The 18,188-nt window shown below is 37.6% G+C and overlaps 1 protein-coding gene across 5 annotated transcripts; it reads right to left on the bottom strand.

Annotated features, from left to right (window-relative positions):
* Positions 1 to 1,034: 1,034 nt before the first annotated feature.
* LOC113162177 (STI1-like protein) lies at positions 1,035 to 17,335 on the bottom strand. 5 transcript variants are annotated; one of them, XR_003298793.1, is made up of 18 exons: positions 17,119 to 17,335; positions 8,832 to 8,903; positions 7,056 to 7,138; positions 6,751 to 6,834; positions 6,358 to 6,417; positions 6,038 to 6,208; positions 5,823 to 5,936; positions 5,566 to 5,611; positions 4,877 to 4,967; positions 4,620 to 4,761; positions 4,299 to 4,403; positions 4,025 to 4,112; positions 3,517 to 3,550; positions 3,287 to 3,361; positions 2,589 to 2,691; positions 2,347 to 2,486; positions 1,907 to 2,149; positions 1,035 to 1,052 (listed from the first exon to the last, which is right to left on the bottom strand). XR_003298793.1 is itself a non-coding variant. In XM_026360208.1 (17 exons), exons 1-17 carry the CDS (start codon positions 17,162 to 17,164, stop codon positions 2,023 to 2,025), a joined length of 1,581 nt encoding a protein of 526 aa, XP_026215993.1. In that variant the 5' UTR covers positions 17,165 to 17,335; the 3' UTR covers positions 1,473 to 2,022. The 5 variants fall into 5 exon arrangements, 4 of the variants coding, with proteins under 4 accessions (XP_026215993.1, XP_026215995.1, XP_026215997.1 ...); XM_026360208.1 differs by lacking the exon at positions 1,035 to 1,052 and having other exon boundaries at positions 1,473 to 2,149; XM_026360210.1 differs by lacking the exon at positions 1,035 to 1,052 and having other exon boundaries at positions 1,473 to 2,149; positions 6,751 to 6,831.
* Between the last annotated feature and the right edge of the window lie 853 nt (positions 17,336 to 18,188).

Raw genomic sequence — 18,188 nt, 5'->3', positions numbered from 1 at the left:
GTTTTGCAGATGGTGCATAGTTGTTGGAATAACAGAAAAAAAATGGACATTTTGAGGCCTGGTACTCATATTAGTCATATTATCATTCAATAACTTTGATAACTCTAATTAGTTTTTTAAATCATGTGCTATTCATTTACAGCTTCAGTCCATCTGATAACTAAGTTAAATAGAAATGGTATGTAAAGCACCACAGCCTGAGCACATGGTGTTAACTTAAAGTGAAAGTGAAACATTGAGACATTTGTTTAACTCATTCTGTTGCTTGTTGCACAGTTCAGTCATTGTGGCTCGACAGCTGTGTGCACATAAACTCGAGGCTCATGTTGTGAACACAAAGTTCATGAAACCTTGTGGTAAGTAAGAGGAAAATGTTTGATCAGTGTGAAAGTATGAGGCCTGTCGTCACAATTTCCTGTTTGAGCTTCTGGGGAAGTTATGGCTCGTATCTCAATGTTCAATTGGAGACACGTGTTCAAAAAGACACGTGTTGAGAACAATGGCAGTAAAAAGTTATATTTAGACACAGAAAACTACTGGTGAGATACAGTAATAAAACAGAAATCTGCATCAACATGACAACTCTGCAAACAGAACAGCAGTAATAATCTGTAAACTGCAAATCCAAGCTGACAAAAATGTGCTAAACAGCTTTTTGAGTGACTTTAATTTTGTCTGGCCTTATTGTCCATGTGGACGTCTCTTCCGAAAGCGATTAGACTGTAAGAGACAGAAGAAAAACCACATGCTAATCTCAGTCCAAATGTTTTCTCACAGTCAAGTGAAGCTTGTAGCTTGGTGTCAGAATTAGTCCAAATAAATAAATACTTCAACATTTAAAACCAAAATCCCTCCTTGTGTTTCAGCAGCTGTCTTAAAGACGTAGAGTGAAGACTTAGCAAAAAAAAAACTATAATAAAATGCTTCATTTGACTAACACACATTGGTCCCTGGTGATTATAAAGGGATCTTTGGCACAGCCATTATGAGGTTGAGCCTCTAGAGTTCAACTGTAGCAGTTACTTACCTACATTTTTCTCCAAGATGACGTCCTGTTCAAAAGATAGGGGAACAAAATCTGAAAGTGGTAACTTTAGTTGTGCAGTTGTGAGTGTTGCAATTCACTGACTAAGAAAAGAAATCTATTGTAATTGTACAAGATAATGCATCTACTAGACTGAACGGACTTTATATTCAGTAGCTTGTGATAAAGTGATATTTTATACGGGACACTATGAAACTGTTCAATATACAGAGAGATGTGAAAAAAAGCTGTTAGCAGGGCAAATATGTGGTTTAAAACAAAAAACTTTTTCATTGTGGTTAGGAGATTGTACCAATGACTTCAAACTACAGTAAAAAGGTTCAAAAGCTGAAGACCAGTAAATATGAAGCCTCAGCCCACAACATGACCAGCTCAGTGGAACAGATAGTTAAAAGTAAAAGTGAAAGTATACAAAAGACAAGCGTGGTAAATCACCGGTTACTGATTTAATGTTTTGTGCAAACATTTACACACTTAAAAAAGTTGAATCTCATTGTAAAAAAACGTTTTAAAGCATTTTAACAGTGATGCTGAAGAGACACAGGTTTGTCGCTGAGCTGTATTGATTCCAGCATGGTTTAACCTTTATTAATCCTTCTGATGATCGATGACACTATCTACAGACCAGGGAGCAGGAGGTGATCAGAAGTTTTCTAGGATTCAAATGGAGCTCTTTATCATTATTTATTATTAGCAGTTAACTCTTTTCCTCTGAGGACCTCCTCACCTCTTGTTTAGGCACCTTTCTGATGTTGAGCTCTGGACACAGAAAAACCTCATGTACAGTACACAAGCCCTGACTTTGTCTATCAGATACAGTACATACTATAACTGACTCGTCATAGCGGATCATCCTCTCACTCTCCTGTCCTCCACCCTGTTCACCACGCGACTTGTTCTTCTCTTTCTTCTTCTTTGCAAATCCTTTAATATGCCCTGGTGCTTGGATTGCCAGAGTATATACATATTTCTGGCTCCTACGGTTTCTTGTCTTGACCTTGATGGTCTGATATGTGTTTAAAATGACACCTGTCACCATAGAGGCAGCCTGTGGTTCGCCAGTAGAAGCACTCATCTCCATTTATAGATGACCTCAATTTGGACCTGCACGGACAGAACCAGAGTCAAAGACTCTGCATCACAATAACAGAACGATTCATATACATGTACATCATAAATAATCTGGTTCTGAAGTTTCCTCACTGACCATTTTTATATTATTTATATTTCAAATAATTGAAGTTACAATTAATAAAGATTTTTGAATCTTGAATCTTAATTTACATATTTTGAGTCATTACCCTGTGGCAGCTGAGTTGAGTTGCGTTCCTTCAGCACTGGAGCCGAGTCCGCTATTGGTCCCTTGTATGAAGGGCAGGGTCCGTTGGATCCAGCGGTCGGGGTACCTCACCACCAGCTTACTGCCGTCCAGCTCCACCCCCTGTAAAAGAGGACACAGCACATTTGACCAAACAGAATGATGGGTTGGCAACAGCATCCAAGAACATCAAGTCTGTTCGTCTCCCTTTCTTTAATCACTCACTTGCAGCTTCTCCAGGGCTGCAGCTGCCATGTTGGCATTCTTGAAGTTGACAAAGGCACAGAAACGCTCGTGAAGAACTCTTATGCTCTCAATTTCACCAAACCTGTAGGCATGGAAACAGAGCCTCTAACCTACGGCAAAGCAGCGATTAATTATTATAATATGATTATAATAATTACAACAGTACTCTAACCTTTCCACCACTGAATGTAGTGATAACGCTACAGCACAGCAGTATTACTGTTCTCCCACTAACAGCATTATGTTAACAGCTACTGTGATTTTACCAAAGCTACTGCTACTAGGGTTTGTTTTTGGTGCAGGGCTTTATTAAGTCACCAACAACTTAGATCGCTAAACACTACTGGGCTCTGAGAGCCTTCGAGACACAGATGTCCTACACTCTCTACTGTCCCCAGTGCACCTAATCCTAGTGTTCCTTTCTTAACATAAAGCCAGCAGACAAAGGCAAAGGTCCTCTTATGAGAAGAAATATCAGACTCAGGATATTGTATAGAATTTTTCATCTTTAGGGAGCCGCAGTTAATATGTAGGAGACTGCCAGGACAGCTGGGGGGGTTGTGATTTGTCAGTGGCAGCAGTAATGGCTTCAGAACCGTTTCATTACTACCACTAGTACCTCTATTACCACTACTACAACTATTCTTAAAGCTCAAATCCCACACAAAGGTTTTTACGTTTTAAAGAGTTCCCAGAGATCCTTCTCTGCAACTTCAAATGTTATGTTTCCAACCCACAGAGAGCAACATCTCCTGTAAAACAGGAAGAGAGAGGCAGTGGTTGAACAGGAAAGACAAAATTAATACATCACGACAATAATGTGAGACTGACTGTCTAAATAACAAATTAAAGCAACATAAGTCATTTGCATCGGTGATATGTGTGATAAAGTAAGCACACAACCTACCCAGTCTGGTTCTTAAGACACATGTGCTTCAGTGCTAAAAGTCAAGAAATAGAAAGTAGATAAAGAGACATCAGAGGAAGGAGAAGTCTGATCAAAGTCACACATCTTTCAGTTTAAAACGATGTCAGCATGTTACACTTAATCTGCATTTCATTAAACCTAATGATGCTATACATTGTTATGACCTTCAAAACCCATTGGTTCAGACCAGTATATTCTGTGTGCACAAAAGTTACATTACCAACAGTCATTCCACAATTAATTCAAGGCCCTGTGCTTTTTAAAACAATACTAATATTTGTTGGTTGGTGTGTGAAAGTTACTTTGTTGACCTCAGAGTGTGAACAGTTTTCCCTTCAAAACAGAGCTCAATGCACAATTCCTTTATGTGAAAATCAGATATGTGCTCTCATTAGATGATCAAAGATTCCAAATTTAATATGAGTGGACTGTAACAGAATGGTGCTGTCACCATGTGGACAGAATCAGTACTACAGGGAACTCTTACCTTTGACTTCCGGTGATGTGATCACTGCCTGAACGGTGGTGAACTTCTCTAAAAGCTCTTTACTCTGTTCTTCCTGAAAACCCATCTCCTACAGTAAAAAAAAGATGAAGAATCGACTTAATCAACATTTGGACAAAGATGAATACTGCAGTTAAGTACTGTGTTCTACATTTCTTAGCACAGCAAATGTGCAAAACATTCAATTGTTTCAATTTGATAATTCTACAATAAAATGAATAATAAAGTAATAATAACAGCGGAAGCCAGGACTCACCATGAGCTGCAGGATCCTGCAGGTAAACAGTTTACTGGAAGCTTCCTTACAGTGCTGATCCAACTTCAGCACCTGCTCTATGGCCTTCTCAGCGTCACCATACAGCTGGAATAGGTGCATATGCACATCGTCATAAGATTACAACACATAATGTTAAAACTATTCGAACAACTGGAGATATTTAAATTTTTTCTAACATTATTGTTCATTAAAAACTATTATTAAACCAGACAGCATACACTTTGGGTCACATTATAACAGAGAATGACAATTTTCACTTTTTGGTGGAACAAATTAGTCTGTTGTACAACATGTGCTGACCTTTAACCCCATCAAAGCACACCCTTTACGGAAATATCCCTTCGGCCAGTCAGGAGCCAGCTGAATGGATTTCTGAGCATCTGTTAGTGCAGTGGAGTACTGCTCTAGACATGAGTAACAGTAAGACCGATTTCCATAGAACCTAAGGGACAAAAATGTTAGACACACTGACCGAGATAAATAAACCAAAGTGAATGTAGGAGACAGGAAAAAAGATGTGGTACAATCAGGAGAGGACAGGGTTTATTTCAGCTCACCTGTGGTCCTTGGGGTCACAGTGGATTGCTTTTGTAAACAAGTCCACTGCCCGACTGTACTGGCCTTGTTTAAACATCTGTATGCCCTGCACTGGATAACACACACACACACACACACACACACACTTATTGACACAGTGCCATCTAACTTTGTGGAAATGTGACAAAATGTGTTTTCTCTAATGTGACAAACTAACTTCAACACTTTGCATTAGTAGCAAAAACACCTATAGTTGTTTTCCATGATTTCTATCCCTTATACATACCTATAGTTTTACTGAGTACACTATTTTATATTAAACGTCAAGCTACTATATTTACATAATACATTCTAACAAATTACTAGTTCAGTTTGTTGGAAGTGGAATTCTTAGCAAAACATAACCGTTGTGAGACAGCTTGGTTTTAACCTACTGATGTGTTGTTGCAATAGTAAACCTGCTAAGCTCTTTTTATTTATTTATTTATTTATTAAGCTTTCAATTTCGAATTAACCACCTCGCAGTACATAAGTGGTTCAAATCAGCTTCAGCCTTATGTGTCCTTTTTTTAATTCTCATACAGCAACAACCATCTCTGTTGGTTTTAGCAGTACATATTTTCTTTGACATGATTTTATTACTTGTACTTATAATAGAGTTTTATTGTAGGTCGTACTACCACCTCAGGTATCTAATGGGTAAATTCACCTGTCAAAGACTCCCCCCTCCTCCTCATTTCTTTGGTATTCCCCACCTGCAACCACAAGAGACCGTTTTGTTACTACAATGCATTTAATGCTGATTTCACAGCTTTTAGCACTTTTAGCAAGTGCATTATAGCCAGTGGCATCATTAGCCTGAAGATTACAGATTTAAATGTTCAGTTAGAACTACCATCAAGGAATTGGGGCAACATTAGGGGCAGTATAAATTAGAGTCAAGTATATAACCTGACTACTCTTCACCTCATTCTCCTTGTTTTCTCTAGAAATCTGTACTGCTCTGTTCTTACAGCCTTTGAGTTTGATGTGGCTGGCAGCATTGGCCACAAACGCACTTCTGACATCCCACTCTGGCTCCTGAAACACATCAGAGCAACAAAACAACAGGCTCATAAAATGTGATTACTGTAGTTTGAAGACAACAACATAGTCATATTCATGGCTCCACTGCAGCCCACCTCATCTGAGGTCTCATGGGGCAGCTGGCAGTTGTTCATGTTTCCTGTCGTCACAAGGGCAGGGGCTGACTGTACGCTGCATTTGTTTCTAGGATAAACCGCAGTCCACTGTGCCTCCTCTTTCAATACATCCTCACTGTCGCTCTCTGAAACTGCTCCGGCCACTTCTTCCTGATTCAATTATTACATTTAAACTTTTCAGAAATTAGCTTAAAATTATAAATAGAGGAATAGCACTCGTGTTTATAACAGTAGTTACTCAAATTCATATAATCTTGAATGCATGGACAATACATAAGCTCATAAAGACATTCTCTCACGTGCTGTGAAGCGTCATCTATCTTCTCCTCTTTCTCCAGTTTCTTCCTTTCTTTCTGTCTCTGAAACAAGAGCATGGACACGGTGGCTGTGGGATGGTGTGAAGACATGTATGGACACAGGCAGACGTGAGAAATGACAAAAAGAGTTTCAGAACAGTTAGAGAAGGTATGGTGAACGTACAGAAAAAAGCAGGAGATTAACACATGCAGTGCAGTGTGGAATGTAGGAGGATAAATTAATTTCAGTTAGATGAACTATGAATAATCATTATAATTTTTCCGAGCAATTCACAGAGGATGATTGTGGCAATGCCACAAAGCAATGTGACAGCTTTTGCTAAGGTGCCCTACAGTGTACCGTCATGTCAGTCAGGTTGGTTTCCCTTTACTCACTTTCCTTTTAGCTCTCCTCCTCTCTGCTTTCCTCTTTGCCTTCTCATCATCATCCAGACCCTCCTCACTGGTCAACATGACCTGCTGAAGACAGACAAAGAACCACCTCTACACTGACATGCATATAATATGATTTAAAATCAGAGTAACGTCTACTTTATTAAACGTAGACGTTACTATATTAAAAATGCATGAAAGGAAAAACGTTGGCACCTTTTTACTAACTTGCTTTTTCCCCATTTACACACTCAAGTAGCTTTAGATTTTGTATGAACATACACACTAATAATTTTCTTTCAGTCTACCTGAGATGAACATTGATCGTTTCTTCTGTTGGTCAGGTCAGGATTTCCATTCTCAACCTCCATCTCCTCGTCACGTGGACAATCTAGAGACAGAAATATTTGTGTTTTGCTATAAGTGATGAGAGACTTGTCATGACATGCGCTACACATTCCTACTATTGGGATGGAAGTGGGATTCATTTCTTTTAAGATCTCTTTCAGATTTGACATTGTCACATCTTTTTCTATTGTATGTGTGCCCATGCAAAACAAGGCAGCTGGCAGATCCTGACTGGATGAAGTAAAGAAAATGAGCAATCCTTTTTTAGGTCTGATGTTTCTCCTTCTCTGCAGCACAAAGGCAAATGACAATTAAGGGTTCGTGTTTTTGTAATCTGCTCTACCCAGCCAGTAGTTCTATCAGTCTGTTTCATATAAATCACTGAAAGGAGAACAGATGTAAGTGGGATTAAACCACGTGACAAAACCTACTTTATCTTGTTTAACATGCTAACTACATTTGGCTCATAGCCTGCCATCAGTGTGTCTGCCATCACCTGGCAGAAAGATTTGATGAATTGACTGTATATTTAAGGTTTCACGTCCATTCTTCCTTGAAAATTAATACAGAGGCTTCTGTGGCAGCACAATTAACACAAACAGTGAAATTTACTGGTTGGAAAACTATTTTTATCCTTTATTTTTACTTTCTGTTCTGTGGGGACAATTAATCAGGTCCTTTTTTGTTAAAGAGAAATAAAGCTACATCTAAAACTAACATGTCTCACTTCTTTAAATACTAGTGATTAATTATTACAGAAAATACTGAAGTTGCCGCTTTGAACTGTTAAAAATGGAAACACAATTTCAGCTAAGCAATCTGATTGGGTTTTATTATAGCTTTTTCGAGCATGTTAAATAGGTCTGCAACAACTAATCCATAAAATCGATAAAATCGATGAAATTCGTTGTCAACGATTGACGTTATTGATTAGTTGAGCTGCTCATATTTGCACAGCAAAGATAAAGTGTGCAATAAAGTGTGCACAAAGTGCAGCAAATTAGAGCAGCAGTAAAATATTACATGTTTCAGTAACCCGTTTATGCATTTGTGCACTGATGCATATAACATCAGGACATAATCGCTAGATGCAACAGTGAGTTCTATATAATTAACAGGCTGAGCAGAGATGGCCTTCAGCTGCTATTATATCTGACCCATCAATCACTCATAGTAGCCATCTTGATTTGAAACCAGACCTGCTTGAAGAGCTTTCCAGTGCTCTTCAGCCTTTAGAATGTGCGAAATGTGTGAGTTTTTATGAGCGGGCAGGAATTTGTAACAGTCTCTTTATTTTCTCCACTTGTGAAAGGTTTATGTCCTAATTTTATCCAAGTATAACTAAATGCTTGTTTTGTTTTGTTTATTTATATTTTGGATATTTAAGTTTTACTATCCCAAAACTGGACAAACTTTGTGTTTTCTTTAAGGTTTAAAATGTCAAAACATTTTAAAGTACACTTCTCCAGTAGTAATAATAGGCAAAACATCTAATGAGAAAATGTGTTTAGATTTTATCTGATTAATGTAAAAAAAAAAAAAAAAGATTAATACATTATCAAAATAATTGTTAGTTGCAGCTCAATGTTAAACACCCAATTTTCAACTTCCAGCGTCCTATGTGGTTTTAGTTTATGGAGTATATATATAAATATATACAATTTATATATAAATTGTAATAAACTCTCTTCTGCTTTCCCTGTTTTTAAATACTCCTGTTTCTAGAAAAACTTAACTAGATGATGTCATCTGGAGGAGATTGTATTCTGATGATGTCCTTGAGTTCTGGAGGAGCAGGTCTACCACCTCTGTACAATGAGCAGAAATATACTTTAGTCCTAGAAAGACAGGAAGGCAAGAAAAAAACTGGTGAAGTTGCCCTTTAAAATATGTTGTAGAAAGGGGGGAATCCATCCTCCCCACACTAAGTGTCTGCCATGCCAGAAATATCCAAAGGGCCTCTGGACAGAAATAGCGTTCTCATACCAGAAGGTATTTTGGAAACATTCAACAAAGAAATATTGTGTACATTTCTACAGAACCATGTTAATCCACTAAGATTAAATCTGATTTGAGTTAATAAATTTCAGTCAAGTTGCCACTGGCTGAGCCAACACTACTTGACTTGTAGTGAAATTGTCCTCTTTGGCTGATGAGCACTCACTTTGAAGCGTATCAGTTACAGCAACATGAGACAGAACAGCCAGGAGTGTTTCATGTTAAGTGACTGCAAGAGACGCAAAGCAGAGCAACAGCTGTGAGAAAACTGCAGCTACTGGAAGAATTTAAGCAGCGTGCAGTGACAGCTATCGGAACTATACGTGCATTTACAGACATGGATGAAATTATTGACACCCTTAATTTTTAGTACATTTATATTATTACTTTTGTCAGTTTAAAAAGTGCCAATCATTCCATCCACGTCTGTATATGGACTTCATCTGTGAAACTAATCAAGTCTGTTAAAATGTAAATGCTTTCCTGTAGAATCTGACAATATTTCTGAGACAAACTAAACAAAGAGGGAGAAAGGATATTTTTAACTTCAGATTTAGTACATTCAGTCAAAATAAATAATGGAGCTACAAGACTACTTTTCCCTGTTTTAATATCTTATTAAGTAACAGGCTGGGAGTGTTACCCACTGTGAAACCTGTAGTCTAATACAAGTTGTGGTAACATTTAAGTTCTGATGTAAAACTGATGCAGCAAGACTTGCGTCAACCAGGCATGAACAGTAAAGGTTTCTCTAACAGACACATTAAAGTAGCAGTGAAATACTGGATTCAAATTTGATTTAGTTTTAAAAGTTTAAACTTTCAATAAATCATTGGAAAAATGAGTTGCTGATGTTTGCTAAATTTTATTGTCAATTCTTTTGTCACAGATGATAAAAAATCTAAGCTTGCATTAGGTGGTGAATAGCTGCCTACTAATCAACATTCACTGTGTTAATCATGTTGCTAAAGGACACTCTGTGTACCCACTTACAAATAAGTGGGGTTTTAAGGTATTGATTTTGGTCATTTCCTGTCAAGGCAGGCTAGCTGTGCTCAGCTGCTTTTCAAACAGTCTGGAAACAAACACGTTTTCAGGTTTAGTCAGGGAGCATACAGTGGAACAACTCAATTTTTGGAGATTTATCTCATCAACCAGCTGCACAAAACACTATAAAACTTTCTGGCCTTGAGGCCACAGATGTAATTTCCAGTAGAAAGACGTCAGTGGAATGAACCCACATTTCTACTCTAACCTAACTACTTCATTCTGGTGTCATGCAAACCTTTTAAATTATGTGTCAAATGCTAAACAGTAGGTAGGACAAAATGTGCCTTTATTTCACTTACAAATGGAATTAAAGGTGGGAAATCTGCTGCTTTGTTTTATTTTGTCTACCTTTGATGCTAAATACATATTACTAGGGGTGTGTTCTGGGTAATTTAATTTTTACTTTATGTGGTTCTACAGGAGGTACTGGAGCACTAACTAAATGATAGACGTTCTGATGTTCTGCAAATTTTAGGTGATTCTCCTGCCTGATGTAACCAAAAAATCTGTCTAAAATAAAACACAGATTCTACATAACATCTCTATGCTAAATAGAGTGAATTAGTGGGAATTATTTACATTTTGTAACAAAGAACACAACTGTGAGTACCATTTTGCACTGACAGAAAAATAAAAAGGAAAAATCGGCATGATGCCTGATCTGAAAAAATAAACTGTTTCCTGATACCAAAACAAGACCATGGTCAGTATGAGAAAGCAGAGTTATTTTTATATAACCACATTTTGAGTGCAACAAATGGAAACTTTTTCATCAGGAGACTGTAGAAAGTCAAAATGTTTATTCAGGGAAACGGGATTCATGTTCAGGATAAATGACATGTAATAAGTACTTTGAGAGTGTATATTGCAGACTCTTGCGCCAACAATCTTTTCCTTTACACATAAACAGCTGACAGATACAAGTTAAAGAAAGGAAACTGTCCAGGAATACACTGATGCGTTCAGAATCCTTAGGAATTAGCAGAAACTGTTTGTCAAGACCATGAGTAATAACCAGAAAGGGAAAGAGAGAGGATGTTTGTGAGTGTAAAACATGTTTTTTATTTTAGATAACAATCTGCACTTTGCCAATGCTAAATTATAGGGTTGGAACCAAAGTACAATCCCATCTTAACAACATAGAATAACTACATTATTGTACAAGTATTTGCACCAACAAAACGAAATACTGGATTCAGAGTGAAGTGCAACAAGCATAGCATCTTGAAAAGAGTAGTCAGGTGATTATGTTAGTAAGATTAGAGGTTCTCTCTCCGCTGTCCAACCTCAATGTTTTCAGGGGCTTTATTACAGATAATCATAAGACTGTTTAAAATTCCTAATGGTATCCTTTTTTAACAAATGACTCTTCCTCACCTATACAGTAACACCTCATGTTCTCTCTTCTTAGTTTTTATTACGCAAACATTTATGTGCACACAGACATACAAAACAACACACGTCAAAAGAGTTGCAAACGTGTCTGGAGTAATTTCAATAATTTAGCTCATTCAATACGGAGAAAAAATTATATTGCCATCTGGCTTTAACGTCAAAACAGGTTCCCATAAACTGAGGTGTAAGCAACGCCGTAAGATTTAAATACCTAGGACTCGGGGAACGTACCTCTACCTCTAGAAGCCTCTTGCGTGACTGAGAAAACATCTTCAATTGTCCAGTCGATGATTTTACTTTGGACTGTCTCAGTTCTAGTGTCTCTGTTCAGATCACATAGCTCTAGGATACGCGCAAAAATTCTGATCAAATTAAAACATTGAGTCTTTGCCTCAGTTTGAGTCACCAGCAGAAAATCTACATCTGTTTACAATTCACTCACATCTAGAATTCACTTTGTGCTCAGTCTGTGAATATGAAGACACCACCAACAAGAAACTAGCATCCATGATAACTCAACTTTCCTGGAGGACATAATAAAAGTAGAACTGATCTCACATCACACACATCTAAGATGTGCAGCTATTATACTGCGGCTATACGTATGCCACAAGTACATCTGATCACAATTACATTTCATATTGGTTTGATTTTAATGCATACCGCATTCATCTGGGGACAAATCAAACGTGCTGGTTTGAATATACCACATTTACATTGAATGCTAATCCACTGCTGTCCTATGATGACATTATGAATGATGATGATTATGCACATTGACTGGGAGGTCTGACTGGTTTTCATTAACTTACGTTCAAAATATTTACATAGCACATTAAAACCCAAACACTAAAGCTGCCAGAGAGTGAGTTTGTGACAGTTTCCTCCCCTTGTTCAAACACACACCCATGGGAAAACATCTGCATCTCTTGTGCATCAGCTTTCAGTTTGTCTTTTTGTTAAATATACATGCCGAACAAATACAATGAATAAAACAGGGAAATAGGGAAGTTTACTTCGATTTTATTGAGAATACAGCGTATTTAATCCACCTTCAATCCACCTCGCTGCCTTCATGTTCTGGACAGGGTTCACTGCGCTCACTCAGTCTGTGCTGATATGCCGACTCATGCTGCAATGCACTGTGCTGACTCCTGTCAATCATGGCTAGCATCACATTTTTCACATGGTGACCCCTTCCCTGTCCACCACAATTTTAAAACCACCAACAACATTTAATGTTGTGTGTGATGAGGGGGAAAAGGATAATTCTATTGTCAAATAAAGATTTTTATTCAAATACACAAATAGGCCACACAAGTCGTGACGTTGTGTAAAACTCACTACTCTGAATTTATATACTGTATATATACAGGAGAGAGAAGGAATTGTGCTAGGTGGAATAATTCCTTCAAATTATTTTATTGTGAAAAACAAGTAAACATGTTAACTATCCTTTAAAAACAGACAAATTAGGGCAATTTATAACACAGTTGGGCTTCTTAGATATATATGCACTAATATGCTTCTAAAATGGGAGGAAATAATTAACGTAAGTGTTATCTTGTAACCTACACTAATATTGGCATTGTTGTGCAAGCTGACATTATGAAGTATGTCACTCACTTTGCAGGAAAAAAAAAACGCTTTGAGCATCCACATGTTCAGCGAGTCATGTTGCTTACATTTAGTCATTTGACATATACTTAAAAAATTACTTACAAAAACCCCATTTTGTTTCTCCAAATGCAAACTAACCACTGGACAGAACATGAAAAGCTCTGGGGGTGTATCCACGACAGGCAAAAAACACTCAGCAAACTTCAGCAGAGTCCTTCTGCAAAAAGGTGTCTTAAAACAAGAAAAATAAGAAAACATAAATGCTGCTAGTAATTACATCGCAAAAGACAAGATGCCAATTCAAGCTGCTGATGTTTCCAAATAACTTCTAATTACTTTAGACCTAAGATAAACAATGCCTGGCTAAAAATATCATAATCCAACAACTCCTAAATTGTATGGTTCATGCTGCCAAACACAAGATAAACTGAAGGTTTTCCATTTTAACTACTTTGCTTACTTAACATTAACAATGCAACCAGAAGAGGTCTATTCTAGATAAATGCAGAGAGTTGTGTCAGGAAGGGCATCTGACATAAAACATTAGCCAAACTAAACATGCAAATCATCAACACAACTTCCATACTGGATCAGTCGCAGCCTGTAACAACCACCACCACCAGGGCTGCTGACCTACAGGGTGCTGATGGAAACTAGGCTACTGTTGTTCGAAGGAGGAGATGAGGAAGGGGTGTTTGTAGGCAGAAACAGAAGAGGAAAGGCAAGAGTGTAGAACTGACAGACTTTCAATGTTAGAATTATGACAAGGAAGGCTAGAGAGTTGGTTAACATGATGCAGAGAAGGAAGGTGGACATACTGTGTGTCCGGGTGGAAATGCAGCAAGGCATGTAGAAGCTTAGGATCAGGGTTTAAGTAGTTCTACCATGGTGTGGTTGGGAAGAGGAATGAAGGAGTAATTCTGTAAGAGGAGTTTGTCAGGAATGTTCTGGCAGTGAAAAGAGTATCAGATAGGGTGGAGGTCAGGTGGTGTTTTCAGATGACTGGACAACTGCGGCTTTTGTGATCAGGGAGACAGGTAGGAGGGTACTTGGTGTGTCACCAGGGAAGTGGAAAGTGGACAAGGAGACTTAGTGGTGCAACAAGTAAATCCAGGTATGTATAGAGAGAAAGGTGGCAAAGGCCAAACAAAAGGGTAAATGAGGACTTGTATGCTCGATTAGTGTGAAAGATGGGGATGGAAATGTATTGAAAGCTGCCAAGAGTGTGATGGGAAGATGGAAGGAGTACTTTGAAGAGTTGAGGAAAATAAAAGTATGAAAAGTAGAAGAGGTGACTGGAGGAGCAAGAGTGAAGTGAGGAGGGCATTGAAAAGAGTGAAAGACATTTCACTGTATGCAGCCTTTATGAGAAATTAGTTTTTAAAAAATGAAAAAAAAGATGTGAAAATGAAAAATGAAAAACATACAGATACAATGAAAACTAAACTAAATAAATCTAGTAAGTAGACCCTGAATTTAGATTTACTGGATACACTATTTAGGTCCAGAATTTAAATCTAAGTGATCAATGGTAACACTGTTTTCCCAAATAAATACATACCTTGCATCTTTCCTAAAAAAAATAGAATGAAGACTACACAAGTTTTTCTATTATTAAAAACATACAAGTGCATATTCAGACATGAGGAGATAAGGAGATAAGGAGATGACAACGCAAGGAGCACAATGTACTAGAGCGAGACAGTCCAAAGACAAATGAGGGATGATGAATATGGCCGGAAACTTACACTGATTTCAAATCAACCTAATTTAGAAGAAATAAATGAGAGGAAGAGAAGATTGTGTTTAGGATGTAGGCGTTTGCTCAACCAGAAACTGAAATAAGTGCAGCTACAAAAGCCACACTGCAGACACCAAAGGTCAGAATCTTACTGTTTTAAAGGATGCTGCTTGTATAATTTAAGTTCTTAGTCACTTCAGTTGAGTAATGGTTGCTGCTCACTTGCAGCTTGGTCAGAGGAAGTGAACAACTTTTAGGGCACAGGGGTTGATTATGAAGAAAACCTATGAGACAAAGCTCATGCCAAAGATAATTGTTTATGTTATTATGGCAAGCGTCCTGTACGTCACAAATCTGCTCACTAAAACTATTAGTCACCAAAACAAAACATACATTTCCAAATGAATGATGATTGTGTGCAGTGATTTTTTTTTTTGCTTAGAGTTGCCTCGAAGTAATGGAAAAAGGCTAAAATCTTAGCCGAGATATTAATCTTAAACATGAATAGAAACAAGATGACTCACTGTCTTCTGAGCAACAAGGAGCTAAAACGCCATGAAATCACTTCTTACTGAAGTGACACCTTTTCTCATTGGCTCACAGACCTGAGGGTCCAGATCTGATATCCAGTCTACACAACTAACTGGTTAGTTAACAGGATAAACCAGGCAGGATAAAACTAATTATCTGAATCTGGAGAAGACAACAAGAGGTCAAAGTAAATGTGTTTAGATCGATATAGGGTTCACTAAAAACAGGAAAACATCCACGATGGTTCATGGAGGAAACTCCACATTTTACCAGAACTGCAGGTTTACTGAAATTTCGGACTGGTCCAATAAATCTAGAGTCTCCTTGTTTTAAAGAAAAAAAATTTTCTACACGGGGTTAATACTGTTAGAGTTCACAGATTCTTCCACAGGATCAGGGTTAGGGTTAGGGGGTGGCTGTGGCTCAATGGGTAGAGCAGTTGACTGCCAATCACAGGATTGGTGGTTCGATTCCCAGCTGCCATGTCACATGCCAAAGTGTCCTTGGGCAAGATACTGAACCCCTAGTTGCCCCCGGTGAGTCAGGTCAGCTATGGGTGAATGAGACGCAATGTAAAGCACTTTGAGTACCAGCTAGGTAGAAAAGCGCTATATAAGTGCAGACCATTTAATCTGCATTTTATTCATACTTTGTTAAATAAAAACCCAGGTTATTATAAAAAAAAACCTGGGTTTACCATTTGAGAGATTTTAGGTTGCATTTGTAGCCGAACCAGTTTCTGTACATTGTTGTGGCACACCTCATTTGCCAGTCAAATATTTTTGGTTGGGTGTCCCTGCCAGCTGAGTGTAAACATATAAAAACCAGCACAAGTAAAATCCGATCAAATACATCTTTATCACAATCTTAAAACTAAACCATAACAGCAACTCAACATTAAGTGCAACATGTTTTCTTTATGTGTTCTTTTATTTGTGACTATCTGCTGACAGGGAACAACAATGCGATAGCCGTGTTCTCTTTATGTCTGATTTAACATGTGTAAACCTTCCTGTATTTGTCTAATTGTATCAGTGATAAGATCTGGGTCCTATTGCTACTGATCTGGTTTATAGGACTGGTGCATCCCAATATGACTTGAGGTTGGATTCAGGTTAAAATAAGTGGAAAAAACCAAACCAAATCTAATTTATTTTTGTTTCCCCCCTATTGTCCATTTTGTTGCACCAAAAGCCAGATTTAATTTAATTAAAGCTTGATTAAGCCAAATGATCCCTTACAGCAGAATTTATACACAAAGAACTTAACGTTAGTCAATATCACAATAACTAGGCTACCTCCCATTTTATATACTGGTAAATTAAATACAGCTAAATTTAAACAGGTTGAAATTAAACCAGCCATTCACAGGGTGATTTAAGTTCTATAAGTTATACATCACTTATGTAAGAAAACAAGTTATTACACATTATTTTCATTTAAACTGTCAGTTAGCAGCTGTTTAGCCTAAATTGTGTTTGCTAGCTAACGTTCGTTAACATCATTAGATTTTACCCATTTGTTAAACGTTATTTTGAGTTTATATATTACATGTATCATTTTAACAATATATTATTGGTGCCATCGTAACTTGGAAGATGTTCTTCGATATAAAATGATAAAATCCCAGATGTGGTAACTTTTCTGACTGAACTCCAAGTTCACGGCCGAGCGGTGGATCTACTCACCGCCTCCCAAACCGAGCAGCCGGCAGATATCTCGGGGGAAATTCATCAGGTTTTACCGGCCAGGATATTCAGCACTTACTCCAAAGATACTTTAAACTGTCACGGTCTACAACACTATATGTTTTCAGTCTTCGCCGACACCTCGTAGGTGAAGCTCCCGGTTCATGAGGAACGTATCCCGGTGATCTCCGCCGCAGCCGCCGCCTGTCCGTCAAGCTAGGAGCCGTTAGGACACACTTCCGGTAGTTGCTTTCAACAATAAAACGATGACAGGCGGAATAAAAGACTGACTTCCGGCGGAGAATATCAAAATAAAAACACAAATCGTTTGAAAGAAGAATCCCAGGATGATAAATTAAACTTTATTTTCATCTCACCTCAGTTACATTTGTACTTGATGCTGCATATAATCACATTATGTTTCCCCACAGGTTTTGGTGACATGAGAAGACGTAAAAAGGAGGATTAAAAATGTTATAGATAGAAATAATGGAAATATGATACAAAATACCATTGAACAGAATAATAAATGTGATGTATATAGAATGAAATCTATAGACATGGATAAATGTACATTCTGATTATAATATACCCGCATATCTATCCATCTACATAGCCTCCATACAGGTATGTATGGACAAGAGTGGCGGAAGAAGACCTTAAATCATTAACTTAAGTGAAAGTAGTATAGAAATACTCTGAACTCATTAGGTTTCTAAAATATTGGCATAAAAAAAAGTACTATAAAAAAACCTTTTGCAGAATGGCTCATTTCACAGTGATGAATAAAAATATTGGATTATAATTAGAATTATAATTAGAATTAGAATAATTGGTTTAATATCAACTTGTTTATGATTTTATTAATTTCTCTACACTCTAGTACAAACCATGCAACAATTGTTTTTCCCCTCTTCATAAATTCCAAATGCTTATGAACTTGGAACAAACCGAACCAGTTGAGACATTGTGTTATTTCCGGGCAAGTTGACCCACTTAGAACTGGAATGCAGTGATCTCCGGTCGAGATGGAATGAATATTTGTCGTTACAGATAACATCATGAACCTC

The sequence above is a fragment of the Anabas testudineus genome, chromosome 1 (genome assembly GCF_900324465.2).
Source record: "Anabas testudineus chromosome 1, fAnaTes1.2, whole genome shotgun sequence".
NCBI lineage: Eukaryota > Metazoa > Chordata > Actinopteri > Anabantiformes > Anabantidae > Anabas > Anabas testudineus.
The sequence above is the reverse complement of the archived record's forward strand: the minus strand, read 5'-3'. Positions and strand labels throughout refer to the sequence as shown.